The sequence below is a fragment of the Myiozetetes cayanensis genome, unplaced genomic scaffold (assembly GCF_022539395.1).
Source record: "Myiozetetes cayanensis isolate MyiCay16 unplaced genomic scaffold, myiCay2020 scf12, whole genome shotgun sequence".
NCBI lineage: Eukaryota > Metazoa > Chordata > Aves > Passeriformes > Tyrannidae > Myiozetetes > Myiozetetes cayanensis.
In genome coordinates this window covers 4,039,391-4,057,303 of record NW_026086826.1, presented here as the reverse complement: position 1 = coordinate 4,057,303, position 17,913 = coordinate 4,039,391, and the positions used below count along the sequence as shown (strand labels likewise).

The 17,913-nt window shown below is 50.7% G+C and overlaps 1 protein-coding gene across 4 annotated transcripts in view; it reads right to left on the bottom strand.

Moving 5' to 3' along the window:
* RNF220 (ring finger protein 220) overlaps positions 1-17,913 on the bottom strand; it is a 214,952-nt gene that overhangs the window by 56,663 nt on the left and 140,376 nt on the right. For all 4 annotated transcript variants that reach the window (XM_050306885.1, XM_050306888.1, XM_050306886.1 and 1 more), the window contains exons 4-5: positions 12,152-12,197; positions 2,560-2,655 (exon numbers count right to left, since the gene is read on the bottom strand). In XM_050306885.1, the coding sequence (XP_050162842.1) occupies positions 2,560-2,655; positions 12,152-12,197 (142 nt within the window). The remainder of the gene's footprint in view (positions 1-2,559; positions 2,656-12,151; positions 12,198-17,913) is intronic.

Below are 17,913 nucleotides of genomic sequence, written 5' to 3'. Positions count from 1 at the left end.
CGCCACGGAGCCCAGGGCTGCTCCCAGCCCCTGCCCTGGCTGCGGGAGCAGAGCCCTGGGAAGCAGAGCCTTGTCCTTCCTGGACGTCCTGCAGGCTCAGCGCAGCTGGACACAGACACCAGCTGGGTCTGCCCACCTCAGCTCCAGGGCTCTGGACCCTGCCTGCCCTCCCCACTGCTGCGGGGAGCAGAGGCTCCTACACACACAGGTCCCATTTGTTCCCCCCCTCTGAAGACTCCCCAGGCTTTTGCTTCTTGGAATCAAACCTATTTTTCGGGTCTCTACTCTGGCACCTCACAATCTGCCGCTCCCTCTTCAGACAGAAGCCAAAACTCCCCCTGATATGTTTCTCTGTCCCAGAAGCTGATGGGCAGCCAGCCAGGTCAGGTGCTGGCTGGTGAGCTTTGCCCAGTCCTGACCCACGTCCTGCATCCCGGCTCTGCCTGCCCATGGAACCTGCAGTTGGATTTTCATACTCATGCTCACTCGCAAAGCCAAAGCTGCCGGTTGGTTTTACGCTGTTAATGAACTGAGCTGTCTTTCGGGAGTCACGCTCTCCTATGAGCTGGGGGGGGAGGGAGGTGAGCCTTCCCTGGACAAGGATTTTAGGCTTCCAGTTGTGTGTGCTACACTTGGTGTTCAGTCACAAATATCCTGTTTGTCCAGCTGACCCAGGCAAGGGTGTCTCCCTCCAAGCCTGAAATGTCATCTTTGCAGCACAACGTATCGCTTGTAATTGCTCTGCTCTTGATTTTTCCATTGGGGATTCAGGGTTTTATACAAATATTTCTAAAATGGCTTTATTCTTACTGGAAGCACAGGAAAAGCCCTGTCTGACAGAACATGCTGTATTTAGGAGGAGCAGCCACTACAGATCAAGTCACAAGGTCCTGCACTACATCGGCCACCACCACCTCGGTCCCATCAGCATCCATGGACCAAACTCCAGCAACCAGGCTTGGAACAGAAGAGACAAGAGGATCCCCCCTCCCGCCATCTGGGAGCCACCCCACAGCCTCCACTGCAGCTCCCTCTCAGCATGGGGAGCAATGCAAGCAGTCCAAGTGCTCTGCAAGCCCATGTTCGTGTAGCACTCCTATTCGTAAATCTCCTTCTTCCCTAAATATCCCCATGGCATATCAGCACGTAGACTTAGAAAAAAAAAACTGGAACCACAGGAATTCTGAAAACCTAAATGCCCACAACTCACGTTCTAGCATGTTACTAATACCTTGATCAGATCACAAATAACACATTCATAATTCCAGCACACCTCTACATATGGGAAGCTAAACGTTGCAGCCTTTAAAGTCACCACCATGAGAGTCTTCTGCTCTGCTTCCTGGGCATTTCCCTTGGTGAGCCAGGCAGACTGAATTCTCACTCACATTGTGGATTTATTAAGGAATACATCGAGGTTTTACACACCCCTGGCACCCACCCCGAGGTCCCTTTACACTGCCAGCGCAGCATAACGCAGCCAGCACAAGCATAAATGAAAATCAGGCCCCAGAGGTGTTTTCTCCCTGCAGTGCAGACTTACAACTCCCATTACACATTTGCATTAAGGGCTGCAGCCCTCCATAAAACGCCCTTACAAACTTGAAACACATTGGAGAGTGGCTGGACTCAGCACACAGAGGGGCTTCTGCTGAGAATATTTGTCCTCCAGAATGACATAATAAAAATGTATGGGAACAGAGGACTGCAAAGGGGCCACCAATTTCACAGAGACTCATGTCTGGCAGAGCAGGAAGGGAGGGGGTGTTCTCCAACAAAGGGAGCCATGGCAAAAGTCTCTTCCATGCCCTTTCCAAAAGAACATAATTTATTTATTAGCCTTAATAAACAAGGCAGGAAAGAGAGCAGGATTACCTGAATCAGGCATTTCTGTATCTTCTGCAGGGTTTTGCTTCTCTTACTTTGCACCAGGCCTTATTGTTCACGGGAGGGTAAAGTGGCTGGGATGTGACACCAAGTTATGACTGAAAGCCACATGGGAATACATAGCAAACAATGGAGGATCTGGTCCACAGTTGATAAGATCACCAACAAATAGGACAGATGATGGAATTACAGGTAACAATTGTACGAATCTGCTATTTCTGTTTTGGATGGGAGTCATGAGTCAGTTTGCTGGGCAGTGGCACACCAGTGAAACGGAGAACTTTGGCCTGCTGCAGACTGACATCATTCACTCTTTTACCAAAAAAAAAGTCACTTCTGAAGGTTTCTCAATGGCACGGGGTGGGTAATGATAAACATAGCCATGGAAATTTACTGAAATGATGAATATAATGTAACAGGAACCTCTACAAAGATTTTAAACGGTTTTGTACTGCTGTGGTTTCAAGCTGGAGCTGGGAGGACTCTGCAGACAGAAACACACCTTCACAGCCTTGTGAGGGACCAAGTGCTCATGTCCCCATCCTGCAGGCAGGCAAGCTGGTGCAGTGATGCACAGCCAAGGGCAGAGCTCTCACACAGAGAGCTGTGGGCACTGGGGCGAGCTGGCTCCCTGCCTGAGGCTGAGACCGGCAACGGCATCCACCCGCTTACCTGGTATCTGTCCGAGTGATGGATGTCATCTGAGGAGTGGGGTGATGCTGTCGGGGAATCTCCTTCCCGCTTGATTGAGGCCGACAACAAAATTGACTGCAAGAGAAAGGAGAAATTCATGCTGTGAGCACCGCCAAGCTCTCTGTCTCTAAACTGTCCTCAAAGCCACAGAGAGCGTCTGCCAAGCTGTGGCACTGCACTGGCATGGAATCCTGGGCTGTGGGGCTGGCTCTGGTCTTCCCAGGGGATTCTGCCCCATGAGGGAACCAGGCTGCTGGCTCTAGCAAAGAGCAAATGAATCAGGCAGCAATGGGTCAGTCATTTTTCTCCCAGGTCTGGTGGCTGGGGCAGAATCAGTCCCTGTTGGAAATGATACGTGAGGACACCACCAGAGATTCATATGCTGAGGTGGAGCGGTGCTTTCGTGTCCTTGTCCACCCCTTTTAAGTGCCACTAAATCTCTCAATGGCTTTGTAAACTGCACTAAAGCCCTCAGCACCTCCGCAGTGCAACTACCCTTTCCTTCAGTAATGATGCTATTTATTTTAATAAGTAGCACAGGAAAAAAAAAAAAAAAGGCCTTTTAGAAGGTTAAAAAGCTCAGTGATATTTGAGACCTAAGAAATCAGTGATAAACTTCAAGTCAATAGTAGGTAAGTCTAAATTCTACACACAGTGAACTCTAGCAGGAAAATTACTGTGGGAGTTTGACAGCATCTAAAGAAATGTACACTGAGCTGCAAGTGAACTTTATTATTAGAACAGTTTGAGGGAAAAATGCAATTTAAAATTCTAATTTAAATTATAAATTAGCTAAAGCAGGCTAAATATAGCCCAATACATTGTGAAAAAATGTACACTGGAAATGCAGCTCTCCAGATGTTTGTTTCTGAGAATCAGCTGGCAAGATTTGACAATAAATGACTGCTCGGAGATGTGTGTGTTTGTGAAGGGAAGTGTAGATATCATCTGAATTGGACAGGTCAAGTGTGGTGACAACATTATTAAAAAGCATAATACCTTGGAGAAAGGGAAGTATTCCAGAAACATTTGCCTCTGGGCTGAAATGAAACGTGAAAAAATGTGCATTTTTTGGAAAGATATGAGCAAGTGGAAAAATGACTCAGCATACAAATTGGTTCAGTCAGCAGGATGCAATCCCCCAGGCTTGGACAGCTCTCCGGTGAGAAAAGCACAGCAGTGCAGTTGGCATGGACATGGAGGGAAGGCAGGCTTGGGATGGGGGTGGAGGAGGGGGATTTGGGATGCTGGGGTTCAACCCCATGGGTATGAGCTGTCAGCCCTGCAAGAGCCATGAGGGCAAGGGTCATGTCCTGGTGTGCACCGCAGATCTCTGCCACAAAGCACAGATCTACCAGCTGTGGAGAGGTGTGATGTCCTGAAAGGGGTCACAGGGGTGCTTTGTTATCTCCTCAGGAACAATCCCTTCTGCCAACTGAGGGCTGTGCTGACCACATCGTGGAGCTGCCTCACTCCTCAGCTCAGCCCAGGGATGCCAGACACTGGGAGGGCCAGTGGGAGCCTGCAGGGCTGGGGGGCCCTCTGGCTTCATGTGTTGGCTGAACACAACTGCTGATGGATTTTGGTGAACAGCTCACTTATTTCTGGAGAAGCCCACTGTAGAATTTCTGCAGAGTGCAGACCCCAAGCTCCTGCTGTTGTGCAGTTTCTTTATTTTCTAAATGGAGAACGAGGACCATTTTTGAAGAAGCAGCATTACAGATGTCCTATCAAATGGAGGGATGGGGCTCAACACCTTCAGCTGTGACTCAGAACAACAGCCCTGACTGCAGCAATGTTAATGCCCTTCCCTTCCTCTAATAAACCAAGCACCCTGGAGCTTGGAGGGTTAAATCTGTTTTGTCTCCCAATGTATTCTGGAGAAGGGGAAAAAATACCCATCTCCCCATTCCTCCACGACAGACAGACAAACCCTCCCCGCCTCCAGCTCCCCCCTCAGCTTCTGGTAGCTCTAATTCAATATTATTATGTGAAAAATGGTTGGGCTAGCTATGGAGACAGTAAATTAAACGTTATGTATTAGTTTTTAGCGTGTGGTCCCGGGAAGAATGCCGGCCCCATTTATTCCACAAACCTCCTGAGCACCATGGCAATGACCTCTGGAAAAACGCAGGGCTAAACTAATCCCAAAGATGTCAATCTCAAGGCCTCTTCTACATACACTTGCAGTTTAGATTAATAAACTGTCTATTTTTAAATTGTGTGCAAGCACTTCAATTCTAAATACCTCGCCGGCATGTTAAACACAGCGTTAGAGATGCCAAGTCACACTTCCCCTTCACTCTTAGGAAACTTGACTTCATTTGTTTTTCTCATTTCTGTGAGCTGTGCCACACTTTGCCTCTCAGGCAGCCATGGGGGCAGGCAGGGATGCAGGCTCAGAGGCTAAGGAATTAGAAAAGGCACTCGCCATCAGAGTGACTTTCAATCTCGCATTAGGCCAGCCTCTCTGCCATCCCAATTTTGGCCTCTTTTACCCCAAATTGTCATGTTGAGGCTGTTTTCCAGTGGCTAAGCGGTGAGGATGCCTGTCCACAGCATGCCAATCTAAGGATTTGCTGTCCCCTTCACTCATTCTGCTCATTCCCACCCAGACTCAGGCAAGCAGGGAAAAGGCAGCAATTCACATTCCTCTCTCAACCAGGTTCTGTGAAGATGACTGTGGAGGAAAAACGTAGCTTTACATGTGCTCTCCCAGCCCTCAGGCATGCCCATGCTGCAGGGCAGACCCAAATTCTGGCATCCCACCCCAAAAACATGGCACTGGGTGCTCTGTGCACAGCTCCTCACTTGGGAACCAGCCGCTTCTTAAGGGTAGGAACAAGACTTGATGGTGAGATGTTCCTTTTCCCTTGGGGAAAGGCCACCAGCCATCCTGACTGCCAGTACATCCCTGCTCCCCTTTGCAGTGTGCCTGAGTGAGGATAATGGGGTGAGAGCACCCTCCTCTCAGCCTGGTGTCCCCTCCACTGTCAAACCACAGCTCCCACCATCAAAGGCAGAGCAAGGGCCTCATGCGAGCGGCAGTGCAGCCTCATATTTCTCCCTCCTCTTTAAATCATCTCTCCATTGGGTAGAGGCACTCTCTGTGGAGGTTATAAACCCTGAGAGGATCAGCCTGAGCATTACACCTGGGGCAAGCTAAATAAAAAAAGGTCACCGGCGCTTTTTAAACATGGACAAAAAAGCAGTAAAATGTGTTTGGAAAAAAAAATCTGGCATTAAATCATGACTTTTTGCCTGGCTTGCCTCATTAAAAGTGGCCTTTTGGAAGGTAAAATTATCATTGTAAGTGATAAGATCTTTAAGAAAATAATTCACGGCTTCTTCACCCTTTAATATGATAGCCGCCACCGGCTAATTTTTTTCTTAATGGCAACGAGGCCATCAATCTTGTCCAAGCCCTGTACTCTCTCCTTCCCCCTGCCCCTCCTGCCACGCTGGGCAGCCATGGCCGTGCTCAGTGATTCCTTCCCACCCCTCGGAGCAGAGCTGTGCTGTGCCACGGAGCAACAGATACCTCTGGGTGGGTGGCTTTCCCTGCTTGTGTCCACATAAGCCTTGCTCACCCGGCGAGGCTCACACACCCTGGCCGCTCCCGACGCACTCCGTGGACTGTGGCGATGGGATGCAGCATCCCCGAGTGTTTTGGCAGCTCACCACCATGAGGGACAACGCTCAGCTTTATGTACATAAATAACGACAGGGGCAGGTTTGGTGTGAGCCGAACGCGCATGGCCCAACCGGTGTGCCGGCTGCTGCGATCCCCAGGCCGCCGACCCCCAGGCCCGCTCCTCCCTGCTGGGGTGGAGGAGCCGTGGGCAGCTCCGAGGCAATGTCAGCGAGGACACACAACGTGCCCACATGCCCCCGGCTCCTGACACACGGGCGCTCCAGGCGTGGGCCGGGGGGCAGCACGAGGGGAGGGGACGGGTGTCAGGGTGCAGCCGCCAGCACGAGGAAATGGATGGAAATTGCCGGCACACGCCGCCCCCAGCCCTAAGCGCTGGCTCTGGCGGGTGGCCGGGGCAGGTGTTAGCGCTGGGAGAGCCCAGCCCGTGGCTCTGACATTCTGCTGCCTCTCAAGGCCAGTCATTTGAGAGTATTAAAGCGCCGGACTCCTGCTTTCTGATAGCCCTGGAAAAACACAAGGAGTCTATTTTTCTTAAACAATCCATCACGTCTGCTGTCAGCAGAACAAATACCCTAACCCTGCTTTTTATGTATCTATATGGCCTTTTTAAATTTTTTTTCTTCCTTTTTTTTTTTTTTTTTTTGGCACAAAGTGTTCCCTGCTTGATGCATTCAGCTTTAACTCTGCCATCTAAATAGGTACTTATCACTTAACATGGAGGTGATGGCTTGACATGTTTTCTGTCTCCTGCCCTCCCCTCCACCGTAGGGAAGCCGTCAAAGTGTTGCTAATAGCTGTTATCACTTGGGAACTGTAACCCGAAAGCAATGAGTGATACCAGGCCTTGCTGCGATTTTCTCCCTTAACTCTGGAAGCCGTTTTTTATGTTATTGCTGGAGGATCCCCGACACAAAGATGCTGCTATTAGAGCTGAGTTTCCTAGAAGCTTTTGGAGGGTCCACACTTGCTACTGGGAAAGTTAGAGGTAAAATTATCTAGTGGCTTTTAGCTGGCAGAGATAAAGGTGGGATGGAGCTAGGGATGAAAGGCTTAAATGTGAGAAGGGTGTGAAAAGGGAACAGAAATAATAGTATCAGGAGCTTTTGGCCTTCGCTGAAAGATTCCAGTGGTTTGCAAGCAGAACAAGCTTTTAGAAATGTGAGCTACTAATTTATTTCTGTGCATGTTACAGTGACACCTGGGATTGTAATGGAACTCTGGGTCCTCCTGGATGAGACACCAGCCACACGGTTCCAGCAGAACTGCCCATCAGCACTCTGGAGATGGAGGGGGAAAGGGGTCTGGCCAAAGTCTCTTAGGGTCTGCCAGCCTGTTCTGCTCCCCTCTACAACCACATCCCTCTCTGCTTCTTCTGCCAAATGCAGTGGTTTCCCCCAGTCTAACGTAAGGGTACAGCTGTTTGGCCCAAGGGGAGTGAGGGGCTTTGTTTGTTCATGGGGTAATTTGTTTTATAGAATAAAACCTGGCAGATATTTGTTTTTGGAGCGACTCTGGTATTCGTCACCCCAAAACGGCAGGGAGCTTGGCCAGCCAACACCCATCCCACGTAATTTCCTCTCCTCAGTGTATCTGTGGGCTGTTCTCCTGTCCCTGGCTTGGCCACAGCTTTGCCACAGTACCCAGATTTAGTGATTTAATCTTTCCTTGTAAATCACAGTTACAGAGGGAGGGGACACAGATACGGTGAATGGCTTTTCCAACCTCTCCAGTGTGTCAGTGACACAAGAGAAGGAGTTAAAACCCTGGGGCCCTGACACCCATTTTCAGTTCCTACCACCAGATGTGATACGGAGAAGTTAAATGATTGTGCTAGAAATTTCATCTCGAGTGAGGCAGCTGGGAAGGGCTTAATACAGACATTCTGTCAAGGTTTAAGGCTCCAAATCTTGCTTGCTTCGAAGCACTTTCTCCTTGGAGGGCTTTAGTGGTCAAATTTCCCACTAGATGCTGTAATTCTCTCTCAAACTGCTCGGTGAAGCCGTAAAATCACGGGGGTGGGTGGGGGAATCAAAGCACTCTGGCACTGTGGCTTGCTTCCCAGCTCTGCCGGAGGTCTGGGAGCGGTGTGCTGGCCACCTGCCTGCGGGCACCCTCCGTGGAGCTGGGTGCACACCTAAACAAACCAGCCACAAGTGTCTGCTGGGTGCACGAGATGGATTTCGCTTGTGGCCACTCACATCACTGTTTGTTTTCAGCAGGATCCAGAGCACGGGCTGGAGTGTTAGTGGGAAAGGCAATTCGCAGCCACGTATTGGGAAAGCATCAGCAGGAAATGAGTGTTAAACCCGCCACAGGAGTTGGGATGCTCCGTGGAGCCCAGTCTCTTCCCTTTCAGTGGTCAGTACCAGCACTGCCACAGGGGATGTAAGTTTACCTGTTAGGTGACAGGTAACAGTCTGCAGTTAATACCCTGAAATTTAGGGACCGAGATCTTTCTGGGCAGTGATGATACCCCACCTAGACAACAGCCCATGGAGGCAGAGCCACAGGCCACACAGGCAGTGGGAAGGAAGTGCTCCTAGGTAGCCAGGAGGACCTGGGGATGCTGTCTCTCAGAACTACCACCAGCTGGACTAACACCTCACCAGAATGGGTGCAACACAATGTGTGCTCCTCTCCTGCACAACACCTTGCAAGAGGCAGCCAAGGCAAGAGGGGAAAGGCAAGGGGAGAGTGTGAATTCCAGGAATGATGCCCAGGGGAACTTCACACTGCTGACAGCTACAGACACACCCCTGGGCAACCGGTCTGAACAGAGCCTGTGGTGTTGTCCATATGCCTCTGGAACACATCCCTGTCGCCTGCTTTGCCTGAGACCCAGCCTCTGGCCATGCTGAGGAGTGGTGCAGGAAAGCTCTGGGCTCACAGAGGTCTGGGGCATAACTTGCTTGGACAAACCTTGAGGAAGTGTCCTCCTGAGTGACAGTCTGCTCGTCCAAGTGTCTTGTCCACACTGGCATATCGCCATGGATTGGGCTTGGTCTCTAATAGCAAACGAGGATCCTGAGCGCTGCAGGACTGTGGTGCTCAGCACTGCCCCCAGAGCTGCCTCTGCAGAGAGGGAGCCCGGGCACCAAGCAGATGTGCTGGCTGGAGCCCCCCAGCTCACAGCCCTCGCTTGACCGTCACCGCCTCAGTCGGCTCCGATAATAGAAGAATCTGATACAATAATCCTGCATTCATCACATCCCATGCTGAGTGATTGGATTTTCTTTGACATATTGCCATGAAAATTGACCCGGTGCAGTGAGTGACAGCTCTTCAGGGGCAGGGGAGCAGTGAGCGAGGAACGTGCATTTACATCTGGGCTTTTACTGCCAGGAGAGGCGTTGGCTGGGGCAACTGAGGGGAAGGGGTGGGAGCCAAGCCAGGAGACAGAGCATGGGGAGGTTAAATCCCCTGCCCCAGCTGCAGCCCAGGAAGATTCTTGGGCCAGCATAGAACTAGTGATGGTAGTGGTGCTATAAGCAAAGGTCCTACATGAGCCCTAAAGTGGACTCAAAGCCACCGGTGACCACAAAAGTTGCCAGCCTGCACCCTATCCCAGTTCCCATGTCTCTGAGTGAAACCAGCCTGCCTCTGTTTGTTTTGCCAGGGGATGCTCCTGAGGGATAGGAAGAAGGTGCAGCCCCTTCTCCCATTGCTGAGCTGCTGGAGCTGCTGCCCCTTTTGTTGGCATCCAGGAGAAGGAATGGCCAGGAAGCATTGCAGCAGTTCCCACGGTCCTCTCAACCCCTTCTACCAGTGCCCAGGGTGGGAAGTGGGACATGGTGCAGGTCCCAGCTCTTCCCAGGTGGTGCCTGCCAGACCTCCAATGATGCCTGGGTGCCTGGACATGGTCTGCAAGCCCACCCTGGGAGTCTATCCCCCCTCCCACTGCCTGGGACCCCTACTAAGGGTGGCCCAGAGGCCCAGCTTTGTCCCCTAGCAGGACTTTCTCAGAAGGACTTCACATCTTGATGGGCTACTTGCATCCCACGTTGTAAACATAAAGCGGGCACAAAGGGAAAGAGCAGGCTTCATCTCCCACCACCCTCCTCCTCAATCCCACCTGGGTACAAAGGAGTTTTTAATACCAAACTCAGGTGAAGGTGACAGCACTGTGCCTTCCCATGCCACACAGGACTTGTCTCCCAGCAAAAGCCACCTAGAAATAATGAATCCTCCTGGGCCGAGAGGCTTTCAAGCTCTCTGAGAAGGGAATGAAAGATTTCCTGATTTCACTCTCTCCCTCCCTGCTCTCCTGGCTTCTTGAAGTTAACGTTCTTAGCCCCAGACGTGATGGGCAAAGGGAAAAGATCCATGTGGTGACAGGGGACGATTGATCTCTTTTACATAGAACGACACTCCAGTCCCAGTTTAATCCCCCCGCTCAAGGCAAATGGGATTCTTTGTCAATGGAAACTTCAAAAGCCCGGCCCTGCCGCGAGATGGACCTTCTTCTTTATCTGGTCTCTGTCAGTCACTCACTGTGTTTGCCTCCAAACAGCTAATCTGTCTTCCTAGCTGTCCTTCTCCCTCACAGGCGATGTGTTTGGGACTGTTGAGTTATCTACACTGAGACCTGACGAGGAGGGAAAGGGAAGATCACAGAGCCCAACTGCTTTCATTTTGCTGGTGCCCTTTCCAGCTCCTTCAAGACATGCCAAGGCAGCCTCACACTCCGTGGATTATCAGCAGTGGGTGGGTTTGGGGATTGCTTTCTGCTCTGCTTGTTCTTCATGGGAGAAACAGTCAGGTCTCCACTCTCCTACTAGTCTACCTGTGATGGGGCATGGGAGACACGTACAGTCACGCAGTAGGTAAAGGTGTGGAGCACTATGGAGTATCACTGTGATTTCTGTTTTCCCTTGGATGCTTTGGGAAACTGTTGGGGTGTTTTGGGATCCATCCCTACCTTCCAGGAATGCAGGTCAGCACAGTGGCTCCCCCCCGGGGTGGGGCAGACAAGGTGTTGATGTGCTTGGCAACACACCCAGCCCCAAGGGGAAAACCTAGAGCTGAAATGTCAGTCTTTGTTTCTGACATCACATGCCAAAATATGACCATAAGATTCCAGAAAAAACAAGGGAGAATGAGACCTGAAGTTGATTCTAGTAAAACAAGCATGAAGACACCTCCCACGAGAGATGCCCTGCACTTGTCTGGAAGCCAGGATTCTCCCTCACTTGGACTGTGCCACCAGAAGCATAGGAGAACCTGAACCACTTGCCTTTGCCCACCTTGGGGAGCACAGCACAGTTTTCAGAGGCTGTGCAATGCCCAGCTGCCCCTGCAGTGCTTCCCTGCTGCCCACTTGCCTGCCTAAGCTCCAGCCCTTCCCACTGCTGTGTCACACGAAGTCCTACTAATAGCAATACCAACCAGTAAAAAGTGCTCTGTGCACCTCATATTTCTGCATTCTGAGCCAAGGGGATGGGAGGTGGGTCCTGGGGAGGGGGATGTGGCTGAGATGGGGTCTTTTAGTGATTTGGGCTCCTCCTCGGGTGTGCTCCTCTCCTCTGAGGCAGGCCCAGTCCCCTCTTCCAGAGCTGGCATATGGCTCTGGCTCCCAGAACTCCCATACGTGATTTCCCAGGCTGAGCTCAGCCTGTGTGTGATCAGCTTTCATTAGCTGTCATTAGACACAATCTGGAGTGCCAGAGCCCACCGGGTCCTTCAGCTCCACCATCCCTTGGCTGCAGGGGAGGAGGATCGCAGAGCCCTGTGCAGGGACTTGGCTGCTGCAGCCCAGTGGCTGAATGGGGACAGCAGCTTTCCCCAGTGCTGGCCAGCCCCAAAGCGTGGCCACCTTCCTGGGAGACACTGAGTAGCAGGACACAAAGCAGGCTGGGAAGGTGAGGGGGTGTAGAGAGCATTCCCTGGGGTGAAGAATGCTGAGTTGTGCTCACTTACCTTGGGGGTGCCCGCTGCCATGGCATCCTTCAGGATGGAGCTCTTGCTGCCAAGAGAGAAGAGAACGGGGTCAGAATCACAAAACTGGTGGGTAAGGAGGGGAGTGCCTTGAGGGATCTCACAAGGTCAAATAGTAAAGCACATGGTTCCTCTTCACTGGACCAATGAGAGCCTCCTCACCCTGACTGGAGGGGCATGGGAAGGTGGGCAGTGCCAACTATTTCTCCAGCTGGAATTAAATGGCCTTATGAGTGGAACTCCCCAAATCCAGCCACATGAGTCAAATACTGACTCTTCCCCTCCTTGGGGCTTGCACAGCTCCTCTCTCAGCCCTGGGGAAAAGTGGGGAGCAAGTCTGCAGGGACATAGGGAAGAAAGCCAGGGAGTGGGGAGTGGAGGTGGCGAGCCCTGTGTAGGGTCAGGAACAATGGAAAAAAGGAGGGAAGGAAAGAGAAGAGAATTAAATCAGCACAAGAGCAAGGGAAAGAAGATCCCCTCAGCTTCAGCTGCACTGGGGAAGCAGTAGCTCTGCTGGAGGCTGGAGTGATTTGTTAATTCAGCTTGTTCCCCATTTAGCAGGGAAGGAGGTCCCCGCCACAGTGCTCCTCCTCGCCTGCCCTCGCCAGCGGGAGATGCTATAGATTTAATAACACCTTCCCCCCTCCAGACAGGTTAAACTTGAAACAATTACATATCAAAGCCGACATGGCGGGGAGGCCTGCACTGTAATTTTTTGGTTATTAAAGTAATCTCTCTCATGTAAATTCTCCTGCTAACATGCTGCAAACAGCATTAGGAAATAAATTATTTCCCCATGATTCGATTTGTCAATGCAAAGCACCTGCAGCAGGCAAAAGGCTCTTGAAATATGTTGCCAAGCCCAGTGCCTGTGCTTGTAAGCACACGCCGGTGGGGTGGCTGGCTCCCAGCTCCCCATAGCCCCAGGGAGATGATGGATGGGTGGGTGGGTGGAGGGGGAGGTTAGCAGGGGGAGGCGGAGGTTGGGAAAGGGAGGGGGGGATGGAATTGTGTTTAATAACAAAATTTGTATGCAAGCCTGCATCCCAGGCTAAGGATGAGTGATCGGCAGCCAGAAAGTATTAAAAAGCCTCGCTAAACAGATGCTGACAATAGAACAAGACATATCAAATCAGATCTACTTCAGAAGCATTAATATACACACGCACACACGCGCTCGCCCGCGCGCGCGCACCCGGCTCCGCACACCCGCGCTCCTTTCTTCTCAATCACAGCAATATGGGAGGCATCAATAAATTTTTATGAGACTTTTAGAAGATCAACACGGTACTAGATGTGACAAAAAAGCAATGTGCCTGTCATGTTCGCTTTGTCGGGGACACTTTAGCCCCAGATGCCGAGCTGCAGTGCCAGCAGGGAGAAATTGAATTTGGCTGGCTTTAATCTGCCTTGATTTGGCAGATGGCTGGGTGTTATGAAATGAGCAGGGATGGAGGAAGGTGTTTTCTCCTGGGGCTATGGCCCCCCTCCTCTCCCATTGCCACTGCTTTTCGCCCCCAGCCCTGAAACGGTGGAAATACAGAGTTATCCATTGCCATCAGGTCACCCCAAATGCCACAGCTCCACTCCCAGCTCCAGTTCCTGGAGACCACCAATGGATGGGCTGGGGCACCATCTCCCTCCCACACAGCCCCACTTCCCTGAGGGGATGTGCTGCTGGATGCTCACTGAGGGGTACAGGATGCCCTCTGTGGCCTGTCCCCCAACTCTGCCCCCTGCTCTCAGAGCAGGATTAAGTCTCTGCTGCCCACTGAGATGCAGACTTTGCACCGCCTCCAGCCCGTGCAAGAACAAGCACGATGGGAAAGGTTTCCTTCCCCTCTACATCTCCATCACTACCTTGAACTTCTCCATCGCACAAAGTGTGAAACAACTTTTATAATCCAAATGCCATGTTAAAAAACCAAACTCATTTCCTCCCTTTTCCTGTTAAAGGTGTTTAAAATTATTTCTTTTCAAGGGGAAGGGGAAGAATATGATTAAGTCCTCCTAAAAATGGCATTACCGCCAGGAAACTGCAGTTTTCACAGTGAGAGTCTCTCTGGTCAGCCAAAAGACCAAGCCTCTGCATGGGACCGATAAGGAAGGGGACCGGTTTAGATAACTTGGCAGACTTTATTTTATTCTTCATCTGGAGGATTATTAATATCCGACCTCCCTCTTGCAGTGTAGCCCTACTCTATTGCTAGAGTCTGCAACTTGTTATTATTTATTTCCAGAGATGGGTGAGGAATGGGTACAAGCCCTGGTCATCCAAGCACCCAGATCCTGCAATTTAATGGTGCTTGTCTCCATCCTGTCAAACAGCCCCCGAATGACGAGGGCTGCAGCCCCCCACGCCTCTTAAGGATGCTGGCAGCAGGCTGAGGATCGAAAGGCCGTCAGCAAAGAGAAACCTTCCCCTCCATAAACACCGCAGACAAATTAAAAATGGTAAAAGGGAAATCAAGACCTTTAAAGTTCAAACACTTTTCGGTGCCTTTTAAAGTTTTTTCGCTCTAGGCCCTTGCAGACAGCGCAATCTTTGGAGACCTTGGGATTCTCTTTAATCACCCAGCCAGGCTGCAGTGGTCTGAAATGATTACACATTTACATAGTAATAACCCCAACACTCCTCACATTATTTCATGGCTAGCATATTTCCACTCGGCGAGTGATCCATGTGTTTTAAATTATAACCTGTACATAGGAAATTAGTTACTAAGTACGATATTCACGGGCTCGTCTGACACTTCTAATTAAGGTGATTTACACAGAATTATCTTATGAAATAAAAAAATGGTGTTTTGCTAGCTAATAAAATATAATTACTACCCGCTTTTCTAAGTTACAGTTAGTTTTAATCTATTTGGGGAATTGTTTATCTAGTTCATTACAGCCAAACAACTTCTTTCCCTTTTAGGCAACCCCCCCAAAGTACCAAAGAAGAGTAAGAAATGCCCTGGGAAGACCCAGCAACCTCCTTCTCTCTCTCCTGAAGACTTTGCATTTCCAAGTGATACAAGGCTGCCAGAGGGCTCTAGCCAGTGCTGCAGCTGCATCACCCATTAACAGGGGCAGCACAGCCAGGTCCCCACGTGCCCCAGGGTGCTCGCTGGGGACCCATCACTCCTCTATATTAGGGCCCATCACCTTTAAGAGGAGCATTTACTCTCAGCAAGAGATCCTGCAAAACCAAAAGATTTCTACAGGTTGCAGCCAATAGATGTATTTCTTTAAAAAAAATTTTAAAAAATAAAAAAACAGTGGAAACTATTTATTTTTAGCTGCAGGACTCGTGGGTTGAACATGCAGCCTGGGGATGGGAGCCCTGGCAGCAGAGCAAGCCTCCAGCATAGCTGTGTGGATGGCAAGGCCAGCTGTAGGAAAGCAGCTGTTACGTAGAGAGGGAATTGGATTTTTGTGAACACCAATTTAAATAAGAGGAAGTGTCTTCTGAAACCTAAATAAGGAAATAGGAGTTTGATTTTTTTTTTTTTTTTTTTTTTTAAAGCTGCAGGTGACAGCCCCCAGAATGGCAAGGTGAGATCTGTGCTTGGGAAACTGGATTTTGAACCTGCTGTGGCTCCTCCAGCATCACCTGGGGAAAGGGGTGAAGTGATGGTAAAAAATTACCAGAGAGGCTGCAGTCAGGACTAGAAACACTCTGCACCTACAGTGCCAGACATGCTTCTCAAATGCTTCCCCAGTTAGTATTTGTGAGACCTCGGTGTCCAAAATGGTCAGTTGTGACAAATCTGACCCCACAAGGCAGTCACCCACTTCCCCCCAAAACATGAAGGTGAAGGAGAAATGCAGCAGAATCATAAACCACTGTGGCATGACCTGACCACGCTGAAATCCTCTATTTGCTCTGTCCTATTTGCATCCCTGACTCTTTCTGCCCCGCTGGGTTTTCCTTGATCAGCCTCTGGTACCCCATGTCCCTGCTCAGAGTGGGTAAAACAGGTTTCTGGGTGAGGATGTGATGGTCCATGTGTGCCAGGCCAAACAGGAGAGTGGGGTGGGGGCGTTGTTTTATTTCTCTCCCACTGTTTGAAAAGGAGGTGGCCAGAAAAATAAAAAGAAAATTCAGAGGGAAAGGTCATGCATTAGATTGATCTGGGGGGCTCATTGCTGCCATGGCTATAATGACTGTTTAATTATTCCCAGCTCATGTGGCAGTTCAGAAGAGGCTCTGCAGAAGACATGCATCGCTTCAGGGCAAATAACTGACCGGAGATTTATTTCTCACCCTTGGGTTTCCACACATCCCTTCCCAGGACTCCTGCTGCCCTGAGAGTCAGCAGCAGAGGAAAGCTTTGCCCTCCAAAAATCCCAAAGCCCAGACTGCAAACCCCTGCCCTGGAGTCAGGGAATGGGGCTGTGGGTACCACAGGTCTGAAGGCAGTTCAAGGAGAGTTCATAGCACTTTTAGGGCCCTGCATGAGAGAGGGAAAACATGATCCACACATTTCCTCACACGCTGTGCTACCTTGGAAACTCTGACCCAGGAGAAGTGCTTCTCACCCACAGATTATGGACAGCAACCTCTGTCTTCCCTGGGGTCTGCCATGGCAGGAGACGAATGGGGCATCTCCTAAGCAGGGCAGGCAGCTGCCTGGCTTGTGCTGTCTCTGCTGGAGAAGCCACGGATGAAGGGTCCAGGCTGCTGTCATTGCCACCCTCTGAGTGCATGGGAGGAAGCTGGAGGGTCTTTCTTCCTTTTCTGTCCATGATTAATCTGCCACACTGAGGGGCAGGGACACAAATCAGAGAGGGGATGAAAGAAGATAAATCCACGGTATCAGCAGCACCACATTGGCTAGATAATAAACAGACTCCTCTCCCCATAAATTTCTCTCCATTCCCCCATGTTTCCCTGCCATTGACACTGGCAGACCTGGAGCTGGACTGATCCTGGTCTTTCTGGTGTTTTGACTGGTAGGAAGTGTTGTGGCTCTGCCAGGGAAGCCTGGGATCCTCCACCAGGATTGGCATCCTTCACTACCTGCACAGTCTGGGGTGAAGCAGGGGCTGCAGGATGGCATAGTGGAGCCCCATCCAAGCTCATGGGCACAGGAAACCCGAGCTGACTGTGAGATAATCCATACCAGCATGTGAAGTGGGTGGAGAGTCACTAAAGACATCAACCAGCTTTCAATTTATTTGGTATTTCTACTGTCTCAGTCCCCAAAATGTGTCTTGTCCTCACTGCCATGGCACCACACTCTGTCCTCACTCCTCATTTTGGCAGCAGTCAGCTCACCCACTCTCCACAATCCCCACAGGGATGTGAACCTGTCTCGTGCAGGCAGGTGCTCCTGGCCCTGCTCGGGTATCAGACACTTCCAGGCAGGTTTCTCCAGTGATAGAGGGTGTTTAATTTAAATGTGACAGGAGTCATACTGCTGGAGAAAGCTTTGGGTGATACCACCCACATGGAGATTCATCCACGCCTGAATCTGGACACCCACAATTCCAGAGCTCAAGTTCCACGCTGAACACCTCTGCCTGGGGTGGCAGAGCTCGCTCCCTGAGGGGATCTGGGCAGAGCAGGATGTGAACAACCCCTTCTGTGCCCCCAGAGCAGCTCCCAAACACCGGCCTGTCCCAGCAGCCTGGCTTTGCTGGTGGACATTGGCTGCAGGACAACCCCTGGATGCTGCAGGCGCTGTGGGATGTGGTTTTTGCTGTTGTTGGGTCTCTCCCTGGAGCAGCTGGGCATTGCCTGGAGGACTCGC